Below are 17493 nucleotides of genomic sequence, written 5' to 3' on the forward strand. Positions count from 1 at the left end.
GTTTAAGAAGCAAAACAACAGGTCTATACCAGTTCTATTTAACTTGTTACCATCTCATTTGATCAGACTGGGTAGGCTTGAACTCTGGATTCAGGCAAGTAACTGGAGGTGTCTTCATGTGCGAATTAGTGTCTAAGCTTCCTTCAATCAATGGGAGTCTGCGAATACAATCAGTGGAGTATAAAGAGCTATTCAGGTCACTGTAACATAAGCACATTAGGCTTGATTCATTTACCTGAACCAAGCATATATAAAAGATTTATACAAGTCTTGCAAATGCAGCACAGCACCTATTGAAGCCCCACACCATTCTGGAGCACCAGCTGCAGGTTAGGCAAAGTCCTGTAGAGGATAAATCGTAGAATCATAGAATCATAGAATAGTTAGGGTTGGAAAGGACCTTAAGATCATCTAGTTCCAACCCCCCTGCCATGGGCAGGGACACCTTGCCCTAAACCATGTGGTCCAAGGCTCTGTCCAGCCTGGCCTTGAACACCGCCAGGGATGGAGCATCCACAACCTCCCTGGGCAACCCATTCCAGTGCTTCACCACCCTCACTGTAAGGAACTTCTTCCTTATATCTAATCTAAACTTCCCCTGTTTAAGTTTGAACCCATTACCCCTTGTCCTACCACTACAGTCCCTAAAGAAGAGTCCCTCCCCAGCATCCTTATAGACCCCCTTCAGATACTGGAAGGCTGCTATGAGGTCTCCACGTGCTAGACACCTCCGTGTCCCACTTGGTCACCACTTACTACATTAACTGGGTCTCTGTACTACACTACGAGCTTAAACACAGTCACTACAGGAATATGGAAATAGGTGGTTGCATCTTGAAGTGAATCCTGCTTCATCCCTACTCAGAAGTGTCCCAGCTAATAGTTACATTACTATTGTGTCAGCCTGCATTTTTTCACTTCAGGTGTGTTTTGGAGTTAATTCTCCATCAAAGTGAACAAGTGAAAGGTGTATGTTTAAAAAAAACCATATTAAATTTAATATGGTGATGAGATCCCTTTAAAGACGAGCAGGTGAAATGTTCGGTGTCCTTCCCAAATATGAATTATTCCCATCAAATGTAGATCCAGTGTCTTTATTAACCTGCAGTTTACACTGTTTCTTTCTGATTTAAGCTAAGATGTGACATTCTGTGGGCAAGAAATGCACTGCACTGAGGCCATTTAGTCTCCTCTGGGGAGAATCTATCAGGACAGTAGAGGAACCAACCCCAGAACAGAATACAGCTTCACTGACCAGCATGGAGAGTGCCATGCTGGCTTGCACTGATTTTTCTTGACTCCTTCTCTAAGCCACTAATGATAGGAGTTAACTGGGGCTTGATAGAACTTAAAGCTGCTCTCTTATTTCTACACAGAATATGCGTAGCAGGAGCAGTGTCCTTTCTCCTTTCTCCAATACTATTATGAAATAAAGAAATTATACCTTGCTCAGAAAATCATATTGGCTACCAGTGTGACTCTGGTCTAGAATACTGTTGCTTTTTCTTCATGTAATAAATACAAAAAATGAAAAGATTTAGCTTGGTAATACAGCTAGGACTCTTCGGACTTACCTGGTGGGCTTTCTGTTTCCAGTGCTGAACTAATTCATTAAAAATAAAAAACAAAAAAAATTCTTCGTCTTGATTCACTGAGAGATGTCAGCTCAGAATACAGATGACTATAACCAGTGCAGTATCTTTAAATATCAGGGAATGTAGTTCTAAAGCAAATCATCATCTCCAGAAAGATTTGTTTGTTGTTTGAGGTAGTTTCCTGAGGATAAGTATTATCCAAGTCACCCACACTGATTGCCTTTGAAAATAGGAGTGTTAGTAATACTTCCAGTGTTAGGCAGAGGAATTTAGTCAAGTGATAAGCACTGACAGGGGTTACCTAAACTTTGTCTCCCATAGGAGGCATGAATTATGGTAGAGGGGCACATGAACGAGAAATTTTTATAAGACTCTATTTCATCTAATACTTTTCACCTTGTGAAATATGTATAAAACATACAAGCTTTGTCTCTGATCATGACCTGCTACTGTTGGTGTACATATGACCCAAAGGTATGAATCAGCTTCCTTCAAAGAAAACTATTACAGTGGCTTTGCTTTTCCATTGTAAACAGACTTGTATTGCTGTTGGGTGTGAAGCTATTAAATGACTGATGCGGTACACCAAAAAAACAAGAAACTAGGGAATTAAGCTGTTTTCTAGTACAGTAAAACACCTCCTACTTCTCACCTTACCTCCTCACCATCTTTCACTATGACATGTACTTTCTATCAGGCATAGTAATCGTAGTTGAGTACTGCTTCAAAAAAGACTAGTTAAGCACTTGATCTTTTTCATCATACTTACATGTGACTTACCACCACTGTACTAGCTTTGCAGACATTACACATCCATAATAGTTCTTGAGTTATGGATGTTGAGGTGAAAAATAATCCAATAAAAGCATATATTGAGAAAGCAGAAAGGGCTAAGAATGAAGTTCCTGACATACAGGTTTTGGCATGTGGTATTTATAGTAACAAGAAGAGCCACAATTTATGATGTCTAAATGAAATGCCAAAGATAAGAGTGCAATTTACCATTGCAAGGACTTTCCAGCTAATGAATATAGACTTGTTGCCTGTGTAACTGGTGTTTTTGGCAAAGTCTATGGCTAATGTATAATTGTTCTGTGCAGGAAACGGCCTTGTCAACGGCAAGTGCTGGAGAGTGGTTTGTATGCAGACTGTGAAAAGTCTAGCATTCTTTGGAAGGGATTGGCTGTCTCTTGTGCATAGCAATAATATGTGGGACCTGAGCAAATTATCTTCTCTAGCCAGTTTTCTTCACTGAGAGAACTGGTTATTTTCCTCTAGGCTAGACTTAGGGAGCAAAATAAAATGCCCTGTAAATCATTGAAGTACTAGAGCTTACAGCAAAACTACAGCCAGACCAATTTGATAGTGCAGGCTATACCCCAACTTTCCCTGTGTCTGCAGCTAAACTCAGACACAAGCCTGTCTGATATTTAAAATCGAGTGGGATGAACCCAGACACAAGTACATGTTTTGCAGATAATGTTGAGAAAGCAGTATTAACATACAGTTTTGGTATTGCTTTCCTTTTATTTCAGGTGTGGTAGGATATAGTAATCCTAATTGTTCGCTCAGCAACTTCTTGTATCTGAATTTTCTTTTTACAAGCTGTCATATTTAAGGATATTAATAGCTGCAGATACACAGGATCATGTGGAGACGCTGACCAGCTTTATGTATCAGGATCTATAAGGCAGTATCCTGGATTTGCTTCAGGATAAGAACTGATGGAAAATCAGCATCTGGCAAAATATTCTACTTAACTTCTGGCTCTGAATTTTACTTTGTACATCTGATCCCTTAGTCGGTATCATGTGCATTTAGCCCTCCCTTTGATTAATCAAGTTTTGCACTCTCATCATTCTTGCACTCCCATTACACATCAGCCCATGTACTGAGCTCTCAATGTGAGCAGGACTGCATGCGCCTGGTTTCCACACAAGCAAGGGCAGTTACACGGGTCTGGTCTCACCATGCCAGTCTGCACATGCCCTCATTCAGTGAGTGGGTTTTGTGTGGGTAATATGTGGATTTTAAATTCTGAGATAAATACTGAAAGATATCCCCATTTTGAATTGCAATAATTACTAACTAAGCGCAGGTTAAACAGGTTATCACTAAATATACTGTTCAGCAATAAAAAATGGACATCACAAGGAAATGCTTCAGCGCAAGGCCAAAGATTCCCTATGGCATATTTGTTTGGAAACTATGAAAGATTTACATAAAAATACAGAATACATAAAACTGTCATGTATCCCTTGTAGGTAGCTGTGGTATGACTGTGGTACAGGGGTAAGAGATGAGGTACAAGTAATTAGAAAGAGCAGTATAGGCCTAACATCTTTTTCTTTAAATCCTACTTTTTTCCCATATATCTAAAATCAATCATGCATTTGTTTCTCTAATGTTACGTTCTTCTTAATATATTATGGTCCTTTTAAAGTTTATTTTAGAGTACAACCCTAACTGCTCCTGTAAACTAAAAATCTTGTGTATATCATTATGCTGCAACTGTATTCTAATGTGTGAAGTTCTTTGCTCATCTGACTTTGCTCGTACTGTAGCATTAAATAAGCATTTTAATTCCTATTTTTGTAGTGTTTGGGAGGTTTGCTGGGTCACTTACGTAACAAAGTACTTTGATCTAATCTCTAGAATAGAGATAAGTCCTTTGTGCCAAGTCGGATTTTGATTGTATAATGTCCCTTGCTGCCAATGAATTATGTTCAGCCTAGACTTCCAGTACATGATAGAGCAGACATGTTTGCTTTTATTTGTTATTAGTCTCTTTTGACAATTATTTTAAGGATAGAAGTTCTGTTGATCATGGCAAAGTAGTACATAGTTAAAGAAGATGACTAATAACAAAGAATTGGTTTGACTGACTTTTGGAGTAAACACATTTGTACGGAGAAGTCACTGGCAAAGATGACTAAGAAAAATAAAGATAAGAGAAAAAAAATAGCAGTTGGTTTGGCTTTTTTTCCAGGTTATGCATTCCTCCTGTTCCAAGAAGAGAGTTCTGTTCAGGCCCTGATTGACGCCTGCATTGAAGAAGATGGAAAGCTCTATCTATGCGTTTCCAGTCCTACTATCAAGGACAAGCCAGTAAGTAAACAGTAGATGGCCTGCAGGCAATAGCTGCCATCTGTCCAAAGCTGCATTTAAAATTATGACGAATATAATCAAAAGCAAACTACCGCTGGCAGAGCTCAACATCTGGAACAGTTGGATGATTTTAAAATTGTAGTGTTTTGAATTAATAGGATTAAAATAGAGCACCTAGAATGCTAAGATAATGGGGTTATGACTGTTCGACAGTTTATATAGGCTGATGAACATATACCCATGATGTAGTGAAACTTAAAGTAGCATACCGTTTTCTTTCCCAATTTAATAGGTTCAGATCCGTCCCTGGAATCTAAGTGATAGTGACTTTGTGATGGATGGTTCCCAGCCACTTGATCCTCGAAAAACAATTTTTGTTGGAGGAGTCCCTAGACCATTAAGAGCTGGTGAGTGTAATCTGTGGCTATTTTTAAAAGTGGGAGATAATTGGAAATAATTTGAATCATGCGTGCTTTTGTATAGTTACATATGGGCAGCTATGCATATATTCATGTAAAATAGAAGACTGTCGTGATAGTTATAATAACCACAGGACAGTATTTGTGTATTATTACATTTCTCTAGTAACTGTTTTCATGTGGCTTTTGCCATAAATCACTGTTCATCATTAAGATTTACTGGAAACTGTCACATGTCTAAAGCTGTAGAAAAGATTTTGATCATATTAGCAAAACTGTAAGTGTAACCCATGTCACAAAAGAGTTTTTACAATAGTGCTATGAAAACCTCTTTGCCATGCTCCATGAGAATGTGGAGCTCTATTTGCGCTTGCTTATCATTACGCATTAGCTATTCTTCTACTACAATCAGGTTGCTAATATGGACAAGGCAAAAAGAATGGGTGATGAAGAGAGTAGGATTAGAGGAAAAAAGGAAGAAATTCAGAGAGCTAGCACAGTCTGTATGGCACAACACTATATGAGATTGCAGGACTCTTTCTATACTCCTGTTGGAGTGCGTGAAGATAAAATTAAATGTTTCTGTAGCTGAGGAATGTTTGGTCTGCAACCTGGACAGTCTGCTTTGTGAGGTTGACTGCAGTAGCCTTTTACAGTATTGTGTGGTGGCCTTCTAGTGAATAGGTTGAAGTGAAACTTTGAAGTAGAAGCATAACCCACAATGGTTCAAATCCTGTTTCCTATTAGGATGACTTCTGCACTTCATTAGTCTTCCATAGTTTGTAATGAATTTTATTCTTGTAGAAAGATGAGCTTTCAGATGGAAGATGTAGGAGAACCAAGAAGTAATAGTGCAGATTTGGGGTATAAAGAATCTTAATTTTTTTTCTGTCTTGGACCTACAACGCTCAAGCTTTTCTGTTATTTTACTTCTAAGAGTGTAGTTTTGACTGTCGTACAAATTCTGTACAAATTCTGTAAATGAGCATAAGCACAGTATGCTCAGCTTCCAGCTGCAATTTAATTTTTCTTTAAGTTCAGTCCAGATATTCCAGATTACTGTGCTGAATGTCTGTGTTAAATTTAATGGATGCATTCTTATGCTTAGCTTTCAAATGCCCTGTGTATGTGAAAATGAAACTTTCATGGCATTGTGAAATAAGAATCATGACTTCATAAAAGCAGTAAAACTTTAGGAGACTTTTCAAACAATTATTGAACATCAGTGTCTGCTGACACCTTTATAACCTAGTACAGAGGATACTAATCCTGGAAAAGTATCTTCCACCAAAATGAATTGCAAAATTGAATTCAGTATAAAATATTATAGATAGCTAAAGTACTTGATCTCTAAAATAAGAGATTTTTGTTTCTATGAACTTCCGTACATATGGTTAAGTGTAGCACTATAATCAATCTGTATGGCTGATGAAAAGATACTAACTGCATCTTTAAATTCAAGTAGGACATAAAGCATTAAGACAGCCAGAGAACACATACCGAGGAATCTGTGGTGTGTGGATCTATTTTATACAGCTTACATACCATGCCTGCCCAAAAAGTCTTTTGCTGTAATCCCTTGAAGAAAACTGCCCTGGAATTTCAGTTCCAGGTTATCAAGAGCTGCAATTCCGTTGTTCCTTAGATGTATGTATCCGTAGTGTGAAAGATCTGTGTGCTGAGTATTTCATAGCTTAATATGTTTTTATATTTCTTGTTATTCTTGTTACATCAGCTGTTCCAAAATTAATTATAAAAATTAACTTTTCTAGTATTTTTAAATACAAGCATTCTACTAAGTTTGTACTGCAAGAACAGTTTAAATTAATATTTTTTTTTCTTAATAGTGGAATTGGCTATGATCATGGACCGTCTCTATGGTGGAGTTTGTTACGCAGGAATTGATACTGACCCGGAGCTGAAATACCCAAAAGGTGCTGGACGTGTTGCTTTTTCCAATCAGCAGAGTTACATTGCTGCCATCAGTGCTCGGTTTGTTCAACTTCAGCATGGCGATATTGATAAACGAGTAAGTTGCACAGATATGTAAATAAATAAATATCAGAATGATTATCTATAAAGGAACTTCTTGGTGTAACATTGCATATGATTTGCTGTCATGCCAGCTTCCATGTTTCTTTTAGTATTCCTATAACTCTACTAGTTCCAAGAGTTAAACCATGAATGCCCCCAAACAAACAAATTGCATTCCACAGAGCGTCAGTTTGTTCCTTGAACATATGTTAGACCATATGTTCTTTCAATTCTGGAGTTCCTTGTTTTGTTGTGTATGGGCAAAGGGCTTGCAAATCTTCCTCTCTCCCTTGTTCTAATGAAACCAAATACTGTGATAATTCCTCTGTCATTCACAGGAAACTCTAATATTCATTGGTTTCAGATTAGCTTTATATTTGCAGCTGCCTTTAATTTCAGCCCTAATTGTGAGTGCTCAGCACTTCAGAAAGTCAGTCGAGTTCAAAACCTAAAGTACGAAATGTCTCATCATGTGTGTTTGAGAGTGTCTTCTTAGTATTTACCAATGCACATTTCTGGCTACTACAGATGCATATTGCTAGCTAAAGTGAAGCTAACTTTTATTAAAAATCTAGTCAACTTCATTACTCCTAATTAGAAGTGTAGGAAAGTGAACTGGAATGTCAATTATGTCAGTTTTAAGTGTCCCTGGTTTTGATGTCAAGAGCTACAGAGATAGACACTGGTATTAATAGATGTTCTTTTTTTTTTTTCAAAAAAAAAAAAAGTCTTAGAGGAAGAAGGGTTGAGTACGTAAAGTAGTTCAAGGTCCAGTCTCCTCTACAGATCAAAGACACAGGAAAAAGAAAGTAGTACAGTTAACAAAAGTCTGCTTTGTAGGGAGGTAGCATGTGCTGCTCTCCTTTCAAACAAAGTAATACAGCTTTACATCTGTCTCTCAGATAACAGTTGCCTAGTGAGCTGAAATCCCCAAACATGGCCCTTTCCAGAGCATGAGTGAGCCTGAATGTGGGTAGTGAACCAGGCTTCACGTTAAGATGTGACGGCTGCATTTTGTTTGTGGGATTGCTGTCCTTGTGACTTGCAGTTGACTCTTACTGATAGCTCTACCTTTTGGCTAATTACATAACCAGAAAAATGGCCCTGACACTGAGACCGTGTGATGGGAAATAAAACTATTAATCATCTTGCCTTTAAGTATTTGGACAAAATGGGAGTAATGACCAGAATCCAGGACTCCTAAAGAGATGCTACATGGGTATAGCTTAGTGTGTTTCAGGAATCATCTGTAGTGCATTTGGCTGTGAAGTGACCTATCTTTCAAATTGGAGGTGGACAGTTGGGTCCCATCCAAATTAATTCTCCCTCAAAGGCAGGAGATGTGGACTTGAACCCTGTAAACTAGGGGGCAGTTCTGTCTTGGTCTTCCTCTTTGCATGGGAGTGTCCTTTGCAGTGAAGGAGTATATGGTAGATTTGCAGTACCATCTCATCGGAGAAGGAAAGGTGTGAACCTGCCTTTGAAGGCTGCACTTCCAAGTATGTTTGTATGTCGTTTTGTCGGGTTTTTTGTGATAGGTTACAAGAGATTTTAAGGGCTCTTTGGATTCTGAGCAGCCATCTGAAATGACAGTGGTTGCTGTTTTGTTTGCAGGAAAGGGATGTAACTTGCTAATGAGTGATACAGGGGGGGATACTTAAAGGGGAATGGGCAGTAAATCCCCCGTATAAAACGGTGGGCATGTGCTGCAGGCCTCTTGGAGTTTAGACAGGGAAAAAAACAACCCACAAAATCTGCCTCAGATACTAGATTCCAGAAGCACAATATTTGGGTTATATCCATGAGGCTTAATTTATACAAACAGTACTCATGATTTCTTCAATCACTATAAAAAAAGAAAACAACCCAAAACCCGAAACCAAAAACCAAGATCTAGGCTTTGTCTTTAACCATCTAAATTCTCAGTTTCTTTTTCTGATTGTTATAATTTGTGTTGTTTCTTTAGCATTGCTTTTCTATTACTTGAAAATTAATTTTTTTTTACCCGTTTTCTCTTATATCTGGAATTTTTATTAGCATCATTGAATTTTCTTGTTTTTAAAAGTGTGCTACTCCTGAGGTGTTTCACTTGCAGAATACAGCAGTGCCAAATCTAAGTATCTTAATAAATTCGTCTTTAAACCTCTTGGTGGGGAGGGTTTATGAACTTCTTTGTTTATTTCAGAGGGTTTTTAATCTTTATTTTTTAAATCATCTTCTCTAAATCACATGGTCAGTCCTTATTATTTATATAATTATATAGATGTATTCATGCAACCCAGTTATTTGCATTACTGAGGAGTAATAGAGGACAGTCTTTTTAGGGAACGCCTTAACTCTTAGCTGTTTCTGAAAGTATGAAAAAAACTATTTTCAGGAACAGTTGTTTCTTCCATGGAGTTCATACACTAATGCCTTTTCAGGCTCTGAAAATATTCTGAAATCAGTACTACTGCTGATTTATAGATGAGCGAGCAGTTTGTGTGAATCTGTAAACCATTTGTTTTTGTAAATGAGAAAGTTAGTTCCTACTTGGTTACTGCCTTCATCCGAGATGTGTTTGTATGCTGGACAATAAAGCGATACATTACGTATTTCAGTGAATCTTGAAGGCAGGCTGTTTCCCTACCCTTTACCTTAGCAGTAGCCTTTCTAATACCAGTTACATCCAGTTTCTGTAGGCCTGCTGTCCTGTCACATTCTTTTCATAACCAGTTTTCTCTGTGTAAAAGTCTTCGTATATTGCTAAATTTTGCAGTTCACCTGTTTATCCTTCTGAACTTCAGTTAAAAATTTATAGCTTTTTTTTTTTTTGCACATACCTTTTCCTACCTTTATTGGAAATCTTAGTGTTACAGTTGCTTAACAAACATTGGCTGTGACCTTAACTTCTTCCTTACCTAAATACTCTGCAGCTTCTCTCCAGTTCTTTTGATGTGCAGATATGTTTAGTTTCTCTAACAGATGTTTTTCTTCAGTAAAGTGCTCCTCATCTTGTTTTATCATGTGTGAAAGTCAGCTCCAAACATTTCCTTGAAACTCATTTGGAGTTTTCAGCTCCAAACAATTCCTTAAAATGTTGTTAACTTTCATGTGCCAGCAGTCTGCATCCGCTTCATGTAATACTTCATTCCCCAAAGTGTTTCTCTAATACCTTTGAAATCATCTTCATACCGATCTTGGTGCATTAAAGCACTGAAGCTTGAAATATATGCTGCTTCATGCTTTCAGTAATTCTGAACCATGAACACAGTCACTGCATAAGGTACCTGTTTATTGGAAAGTTTGAGTGTAATTTGTGATAAGGCAGGTTGTTGTGGTGAATAAGTAGTGGGGCTTGTACTGAATATAGATTACTGGAAGAAGCATACTCTATTTCAAACATAGATGCATTTGACATGTCGAGTATGACCTCTGCTTCTGAAGCTAAGAACACGAAGATTATTCTGTCGTAAAACTTCTGAGTGGGTAGCTGTAGGTGTAAACTTTTTCCTCTGGAGACAGAATGGAAAAAAACAGTATTTTGAGGTTCATATTATTTCAAGCATACTCTCTCTGAGTATCATACATAAAGTGAATGTCTATACATAGCAATCTTCTCAGGCGATAGTATCTCAGAAAAAAATCTCTTACACTGGTGAGTTTTAGTATGAACTGGAATAACTCTTTTTGCCAACAAAAGGCAGAAAATGCCATCTTTAAAAGTGAGGAAAATGTGGAAGACAACAACTCATTCCTTAATGGTGGAATGAGCTCATTTTGTGTTTTATTATGAAGCTGTTCTTCCTGTCTGATCGCAGTCTGTAACAGTTCAGTTGCACAAAGACGTAATGCAAATTTACCACTGGAATCCTGCCACTTTTCCACTCAGGCAGTCAGATGAGTTTGGGAGAAAGAAGCTGTGTAAGACAGGTGTTTCTAGCAGGCTGTAGATTTTAAAAGACGACTTTGCAAAATATTTTCAGAAATACATGGAATACAAATTTCTAAAGCCACAAAAAGGGAAAGTAGTAGGTGACAAACATCTGTAGCTCCAAATTTGACTATATTTTAGAAATAGGGAGTGAATTTGCAGGGAACAAGAGTGCTGAAAGATCTGTATTCCAGCCTGCAGAAGGTACTTCTAATTTGCACAAAGAAATAGTGCATGCAGAGACTTACACTTAATATTTAAAAAAGGTTAATGTATAAGTGGTTACGTTCTTGTATGTTCAATTATTTTTTGCCAGTATAAAATTGGATGCCATGTTGGGGTACATTTGGGAGCTGATGAGATGAACTGGGAGACCTTTTAGCTTGTTTGCTTGTTTTCTGCACATACTTCGATGTCATCATTTGCCAAGAACATCCTTCCAGAATAAGATGAGAGGTTCTCATGTAGCTGTTTGTTACATATATAATGTACTTCTAAAGATCTGCCTTGAAGTGTTCTCCTTACTGTATGGATAGATCTGTAGCTGATTAAAAAGTAAAGAGTAGTAACTGGTTAATTAGATAAAAGCACTAATATGTCCAATTTCAGACTTCTGGTTGGTTGGGTTTTTTAACCAGAAAAAAACCTGACTGCCCTCATATAACTTTTAAGTAGGAATAGGCATTAACTAGAACTGTTTCTGGTTTACTCCAACAGGTGGAGGTAAAGCCATATGTGTTGGATGACCAGATGTGTGATGAATGCCAGGGTGCACGGTGCGGTGGGAAGTTTGCTCCTTTCTTTTGTGCCAATGTCACTTGCCTGCAGTATTACTGTGAGTTTTGTTGGGCAAATATCCACTCTCGTGCAGGACGTGAATTCCATAAGCCATTGGTAAAGGAGGGGGCTGACCGCCCGCGTCAGATCCACTTCCGCTGGAATTAAACATGGTGAACCAGCATCTCCATAAGGAAAGAAGGGTGCATGTGGCTTACTGTGTTTGAAGATACTGACATGCAGAAGAAATAAGTGCATTCTTCTGCTTTTCACCCCAGCTATCAATACATGCATCTTTTATCAGCAGCCAAAACACTACAAGCCTCTTGTTTTTCACCAAAACCCTACATCTCAGGCTTACTAATTTTTGTGATATTTTCATGTTAAAAAAAAAAAAAAAAAAAAAAATGTTTTTTTGTATTTTCTCCAAGTTATTTTTATATGTAAAGTTAAAACTAGATATGAGAATGTTTTTGCGTAGGGGCACACAGTCTGCTGCTATATTTAGTGGGTGAAGCGTGCACTTATTTCTAAACATGGGTTTTTAACTTCAAGATCTGCCCCAGTAATTTACCAAAGGTAGCAAAATAGTGAAGATGGAATATGTCTGCTACAAAAAGCTTATTTTTATTGTTGTTGCTATTTTCAGTGTATACATAAACTAAAAATTAGGGTTGATTTTTTGCTCTCCATTTTGACTTGCAAGAAATAATACCTCAAGATAATCTGATTTATTAGCTATTTTTAAACATTTTTAATCACAAGCTGTATTAGCTTTGCTGCTATATAGGTGTTATGTGTAATGCCACCTATTAATACGGGATTGAAACGTTTAAGACACACTGCATTACAAATTAAATGCAGGCAGCACAATATGGCCTAAACTGCCATAGTTTTAGAATGTGAAAAAGAATTGCATGTTTACTTACCTGTATACACCATATGCATGCACTAGAACTATTAATTAACAAGAGGTTATTGCAAATGTTCAAAAAAGGCTCTCTTGAAACTAGGTAGCATGAGCAAATTTACAAAATTTGTTACAAAAACCAGACTTGCATGCATTATTGTGACTGAAGTAAGAAAAATGTCCTACATGTGTACAATATGCAAATTAGTTTTAGACTAGAAAGTGCAGCCATTTTGTGACCTGGTCAGTAGTGGAATTCAATTTTATGCAGACTGGATGTACTATTGTAATCCCTGTGCAATTTTGTGACGTGTGCTTCTACTTAATGTGGCGTGATGTAGTATAGATACAAGTTTTGAGTAAAAAAGCTAGCATTTAAAAAGTTCTTTTAAGCCCCCTTGATTGTTCATGGTTAAGATTTCCTCTACAAACCAAAGATGGCCAGCACACTGCTAACCAGTCACCAAATGTGAAAAACCCATGACAAATGCATACAAAAATAGACTTATATAAGAACGCATAATGCTTTAAAAATTAAATCTAAGTAAAGTCAAAATGGAGAAGGTGTAATATACAGACGGCTAGTTGCATAACAAACTAAATTTTACCTTTAAGACAACAGTGAAATTTGGCTTAAAAAAATAATCTTGCTTACATGTTTGACCTGTGTGCGTTGTGGTCTTCTGTCAAACTGGGGTCACTGTTGCATGAAAAGTAGCTACTTGACAGTCAAGGATAGTGTTTTTGTTTTAATGAAGGAGTTCTGTTAATGACATCGCTTGCAGGTTTTGAGAAACAAAGGTAGTTAGGACAGAGGCAATATTTAACTGAACACTAAAAGAAAATCAAAGCAGTGTTTTTGTCTATCTCAGAGCATTTTTAATGCAACTAGCCCCTACTTTTTAACGGAACAAACAGTTATTCTGCAGTCTAAGCAAGCACTCAACGGTAAATGTTGTAATGCAGAATTAAGAGCCTGATGCTAGAGTTGAAATTACAAGGGTGTTGTTCTTCGCAATCCCTTGGGACAATCCTTCATGTAAGCAAAGTGTTGATCTTATGTTGGTTGTCTACGGTGTGCTTTTTTGTACTGTACAATATATGGTTCATGTCTAACTCTGCTGTTTTATTGTGGTTGTGGTTCAAGTTTTTAATGTTTAAAGTTGATGCTGTTTTAAGAAGAGCTTTTTACTAATTTATTTGTCAATGTTCCCTATTTGTTACCTAACCATGATCCTCCAGATTTTTTGGAGTATTCTTTTCTAACCTTAACCCTGCCAAACCTTGATCCATTTTGACATTTGTTATGCACTATTTTTATATCTCTGTGAGAGATTTTTCCAACAGTCAGCTATTTTAAGGCACACTTTTTTTGACTGATGACATCTCCTTTGCTATACCTCAATTTTTGGAATTTAGAAAAGAAATCAGTAGTTTTGCAATGTTAATTATTTAGATATAATTTAATTCTGCAGATTTTTTTAAACTTTATTTTCATATTTTCTGCTTAATGTTTCAAGTTGAAGAGCCTTTAAATATATTAAATAATGAACACTAATACGAAAATAGTAAAAAATTGAAATAATTGGAGATGTTGAAAATCGCTTTCCCTGTTTAAATGGAACTACACAAGTAAGTCATAGGGGGACAAACAGGGATGCCCTTTTTTGGCATGGGTAAAAATAACTGAAATGTCTGATTTTACTTGTCACTTCATTTCTGGAGCAATTCAACTTATGGTTATCGTACCCTGCACCACCTCCTTATTTTTCTTTTCTTTTTTTTTTTTATCTACTAAGTTCTTATTTTCTAACTGTTGAACACTGTATTTGATTTTTTTTTTTTACAGATCATATTTATTTTACTATTTTTGTAGAAGATTGCTAGTTAGTTTGATTGTATTTTTGTATTTTTAAAGCTTCTTCACTTTTGTTCCCTAAATGTGCATATTGCTGCCCATGAGTATGACCGTGGAGGAAAAAAAAAAAGTACTTTAAAAATCCACACTTTTTGTTAAGAAGGAAACATTTAGCATTTATATATTTGTGTATGGAAAACACTTGATATTTTATCCCTGTTGCATCTGGCTGCACAGAGCCTCTCCTCAAAGATGCTACAAAACTTGAATATAACACATTTTGGAAGGCTGACTAACCTCGATTCTGTGTTGTGATGTGCAATACTGTTTCTAATGTTTGTATAAAAAAATAACAGTGTAAACCTTTTTAATGCAAATTTATTTTTTTCATTGCATATTTTGCAGATTTTATCCACAGTGTCATTTTTTACTGTCAGAAAAGATACCCCTTTTGTCATTGCAACTATTTTTTAAATCCAGAAATCTTTGTACTGATGTAAATGATTGTAGTTATTTTGGATAGTGTTTTGCTAACAAAAGGAGAGACTTTTTTCATGCATATTTCTATTTTGTTTTTTTGGTTTTTATTTTATTTTAATAGTAGTAAAATACTTGGAATAATTTTTCATATTCTTGTCATTAATATTATTTTGTATTTTTATGTGGAAATATATAATTTTATGACGCTAATTGCTAAAGTTTATTTTATGTTGAATTATTTTTGGAGCTGAAATCTTTGTAATATTAAAGCAACTAGTTTCTAATTCCGAGTTTCTGTATAGAATCGCACAAGTGGTTTATGGAGTGTTTGGATTGTAATTATAAATGGTTCTTTGATATGCAAATTAATATTTTCAGTTGATTTTATTTTGTATTCCTAATGGGGTGTTAAAGCAGTTTTTTATTTTTTTCTAAATAAAAAGAGAACCCATGCTTTTATGGACACTAGGTAATCGCCTTCAGCTTAAAATCTTTTTGTTAAATATTTTAGTTTGTTTTACTGTTATCTTCCAGGTGTCTAAATCTCCAGTCTGTCTGTTGTACTGGTAATTTAACTCTGTAATGGAATAGTTTGCTGCCAACTATTTATATTAAGTAATTTTTAAATATTTGTAATATTGTTGACTGACTAATAAACTATTAAGTTATTGGCACATTTCTTTTGTAATTTTGTGTCTTGTGCAACTCTTTAACAAGATGCTGTTAATTATTAAAATGGAAAAGCAATCCTGTGAGGGAAAAATACGAAGGGCAACTTTGGTGCAAATTAAAGCCCTGTAATTTATTGTATCTCTCCCACATGACTGAAGGAACTTGTGAACCCTACAGACACTCAGTGTATCTTACAGCTGTCTAAGCAGGACTCTCTCCTGGGTTTTGTTGAGGACTTTATTCATTTCAGATATTCAGATATTCAGCGTAAACACGCTGCTTTACATCCCACACACTCCTGCCCTTATAGGACCCCTACTATATCCATGTTTCTACAGATTTGGGGCACACAAATCTCTGTCTACTGGATTTGCGACACTAGACAAGACCTTTCCATGCAGGAAATTCTTCAGTATGATTCACTGAAGGACTGTCTTAAGGCTGTTTGCCACCCTTCCCAGTGCAAAGGGGCTCCAGTCAGTTGAGGAAACCAGGCCAAGATCTGGATCAAGAACAAGCATAGCTAGGTCATGCTCAGTGCAGGTGAATGGGGATTTTACGTAATCTTTCCCCGTTGATATTTTTAACTGGAAATACTCTTTTTCCAGGTCTGTGGATTCATTATGGGAAATACAGACATTTTCTCTGTTGCTTCAATTGGAACAGGCAACGTTTCATTGTTGTCACTGTAGGTTTTTTCTTGCCTGTGCCATGGAAATAGCTACTTTCCCCAGAACTGCTCTCACTCAGATTTCTTTTCTGCTTCCCCTCCTGTAGTTTTTATTTCTTTGCTCCCATGGATTTTTAGGGAATTCCCTTGGAAGCATCTTGCTCCCTTCAAAAGCTGCCCATACACCTTCCCAGCCATGACCCCCACCTCTGAGTGATGGCAATCTGCAATGCCTGCACGGGTTGGTGCAGCTTTGTTGCCCTATGGCAGAGCAGCTGCCTTCCACGCAAAGGCAGCACTGGGTTCCCTGCTGTGTTTCAGGCCAGGGACAAAACTCCTCTGATACCCAGATATTTACAAGTGCTGGTCTGCACTCAGAAGCCTCCCTGTGAGATAGAACAAACAGGAGCTTGGGCATGACACAGAGCAGGCACTGCACCTACCCTGGGTATCACACCCCCTGTGTTGGGAGCAGGGACCATGCCAACGTTGGCCTGATCTCTGCTTCAGCTTCCAAAATACTGCTTAGTATCTTTTGTGTGTTGTTTTTTTTAATCCAAAACCAATCTTCTTTTAAACCCAATGTATATTGATACATTAAACATAGTATTAACCATGCCCTATATACAGTGTTCTTAAATTGTCACTGGGGAGCTCTAATTCCATTGCAGCATCTCAGCTGGAAGAGGACATGGAAAGCAGTGCTATATGTGTAGGCTTGAATGGCAGTTACCTCGGTCTCTGGTTTTGGTTGGTTGGTTGTTTGGTAGTTTGGTAGTTTGGTATTTTGGTAGTCAGAAGAGTTAAAGATGTATTTTCCACAGGAAGAGCAGACTAAAACAAACAGCAGTGAAAATAATTGCTCTGGTTTGGTTTATTTTTGTTGTCAGTGGTGGGGTTTTTATATGCCATCACTTTCATCAGCATTTAATTGCTGGCGCAGAGCCTCAGCTGCCGAATTACCTCTCGTTGCGATGTGAAGGGCTGTTGTATTATTTGCCTTCTGAAGAAGCTGTGGCCTTATAGAGCTAACGCTGTGTTGTTTTTTGCTCAGCGC

The 17493-nt window shown here is 37.1% G+C and overlaps 1 protein-coding gene across 11 annotated transcripts in view; it reads left to right on the plus strand.

Annotated features, from left to right (window-relative positions):
• Positions 1-15768, plus strand: part of CPEB2 (cytoplasmic polyadenylation element binding protein 2) — a 59097-nt gene extending 43329 nt beyond the window's left edge. For all 11 annotated transcript variants that reach the window (XM_030491772.1, XM_030491761.1, XM_030491762.1 and 8 more), the window contains 4 exons: positions 4585-4703; positions 4996-5110; positions 6970-7151; positions 11787-15768. In XM_030491772.1, the coding sequence (XP_030347632.1) occupies positions 4585-4703; positions 4996-5110; positions 6970-7151; positions 11787-12014 (644 nt within the window). In that variant the 3' untranslated portion in view covers positions 12015-15768. The remainder of the gene's footprint in view (positions 1-4584; positions 4704-4995; positions 5111-6969; positions 7152-11786) is intronic.
• Positions 15769-17493: the final 1725 nt, after the last annotated feature.

The sequence above is a fragment of the Strigops habroptila genome, chromosome 7 (assembly GCF_004027225.2).
Source record: "Strigops habroptila isolate Jane chromosome 7, bStrHab1.2.pri, whole genome shotgun sequence".
In the NCBI taxonomy this organism is placed as follows: domain Eukaryota; kingdom Metazoa; phylum Chordata; class Aves; order Psittaciformes; family Psittacidae; genus Strigops; species Strigops habroptila.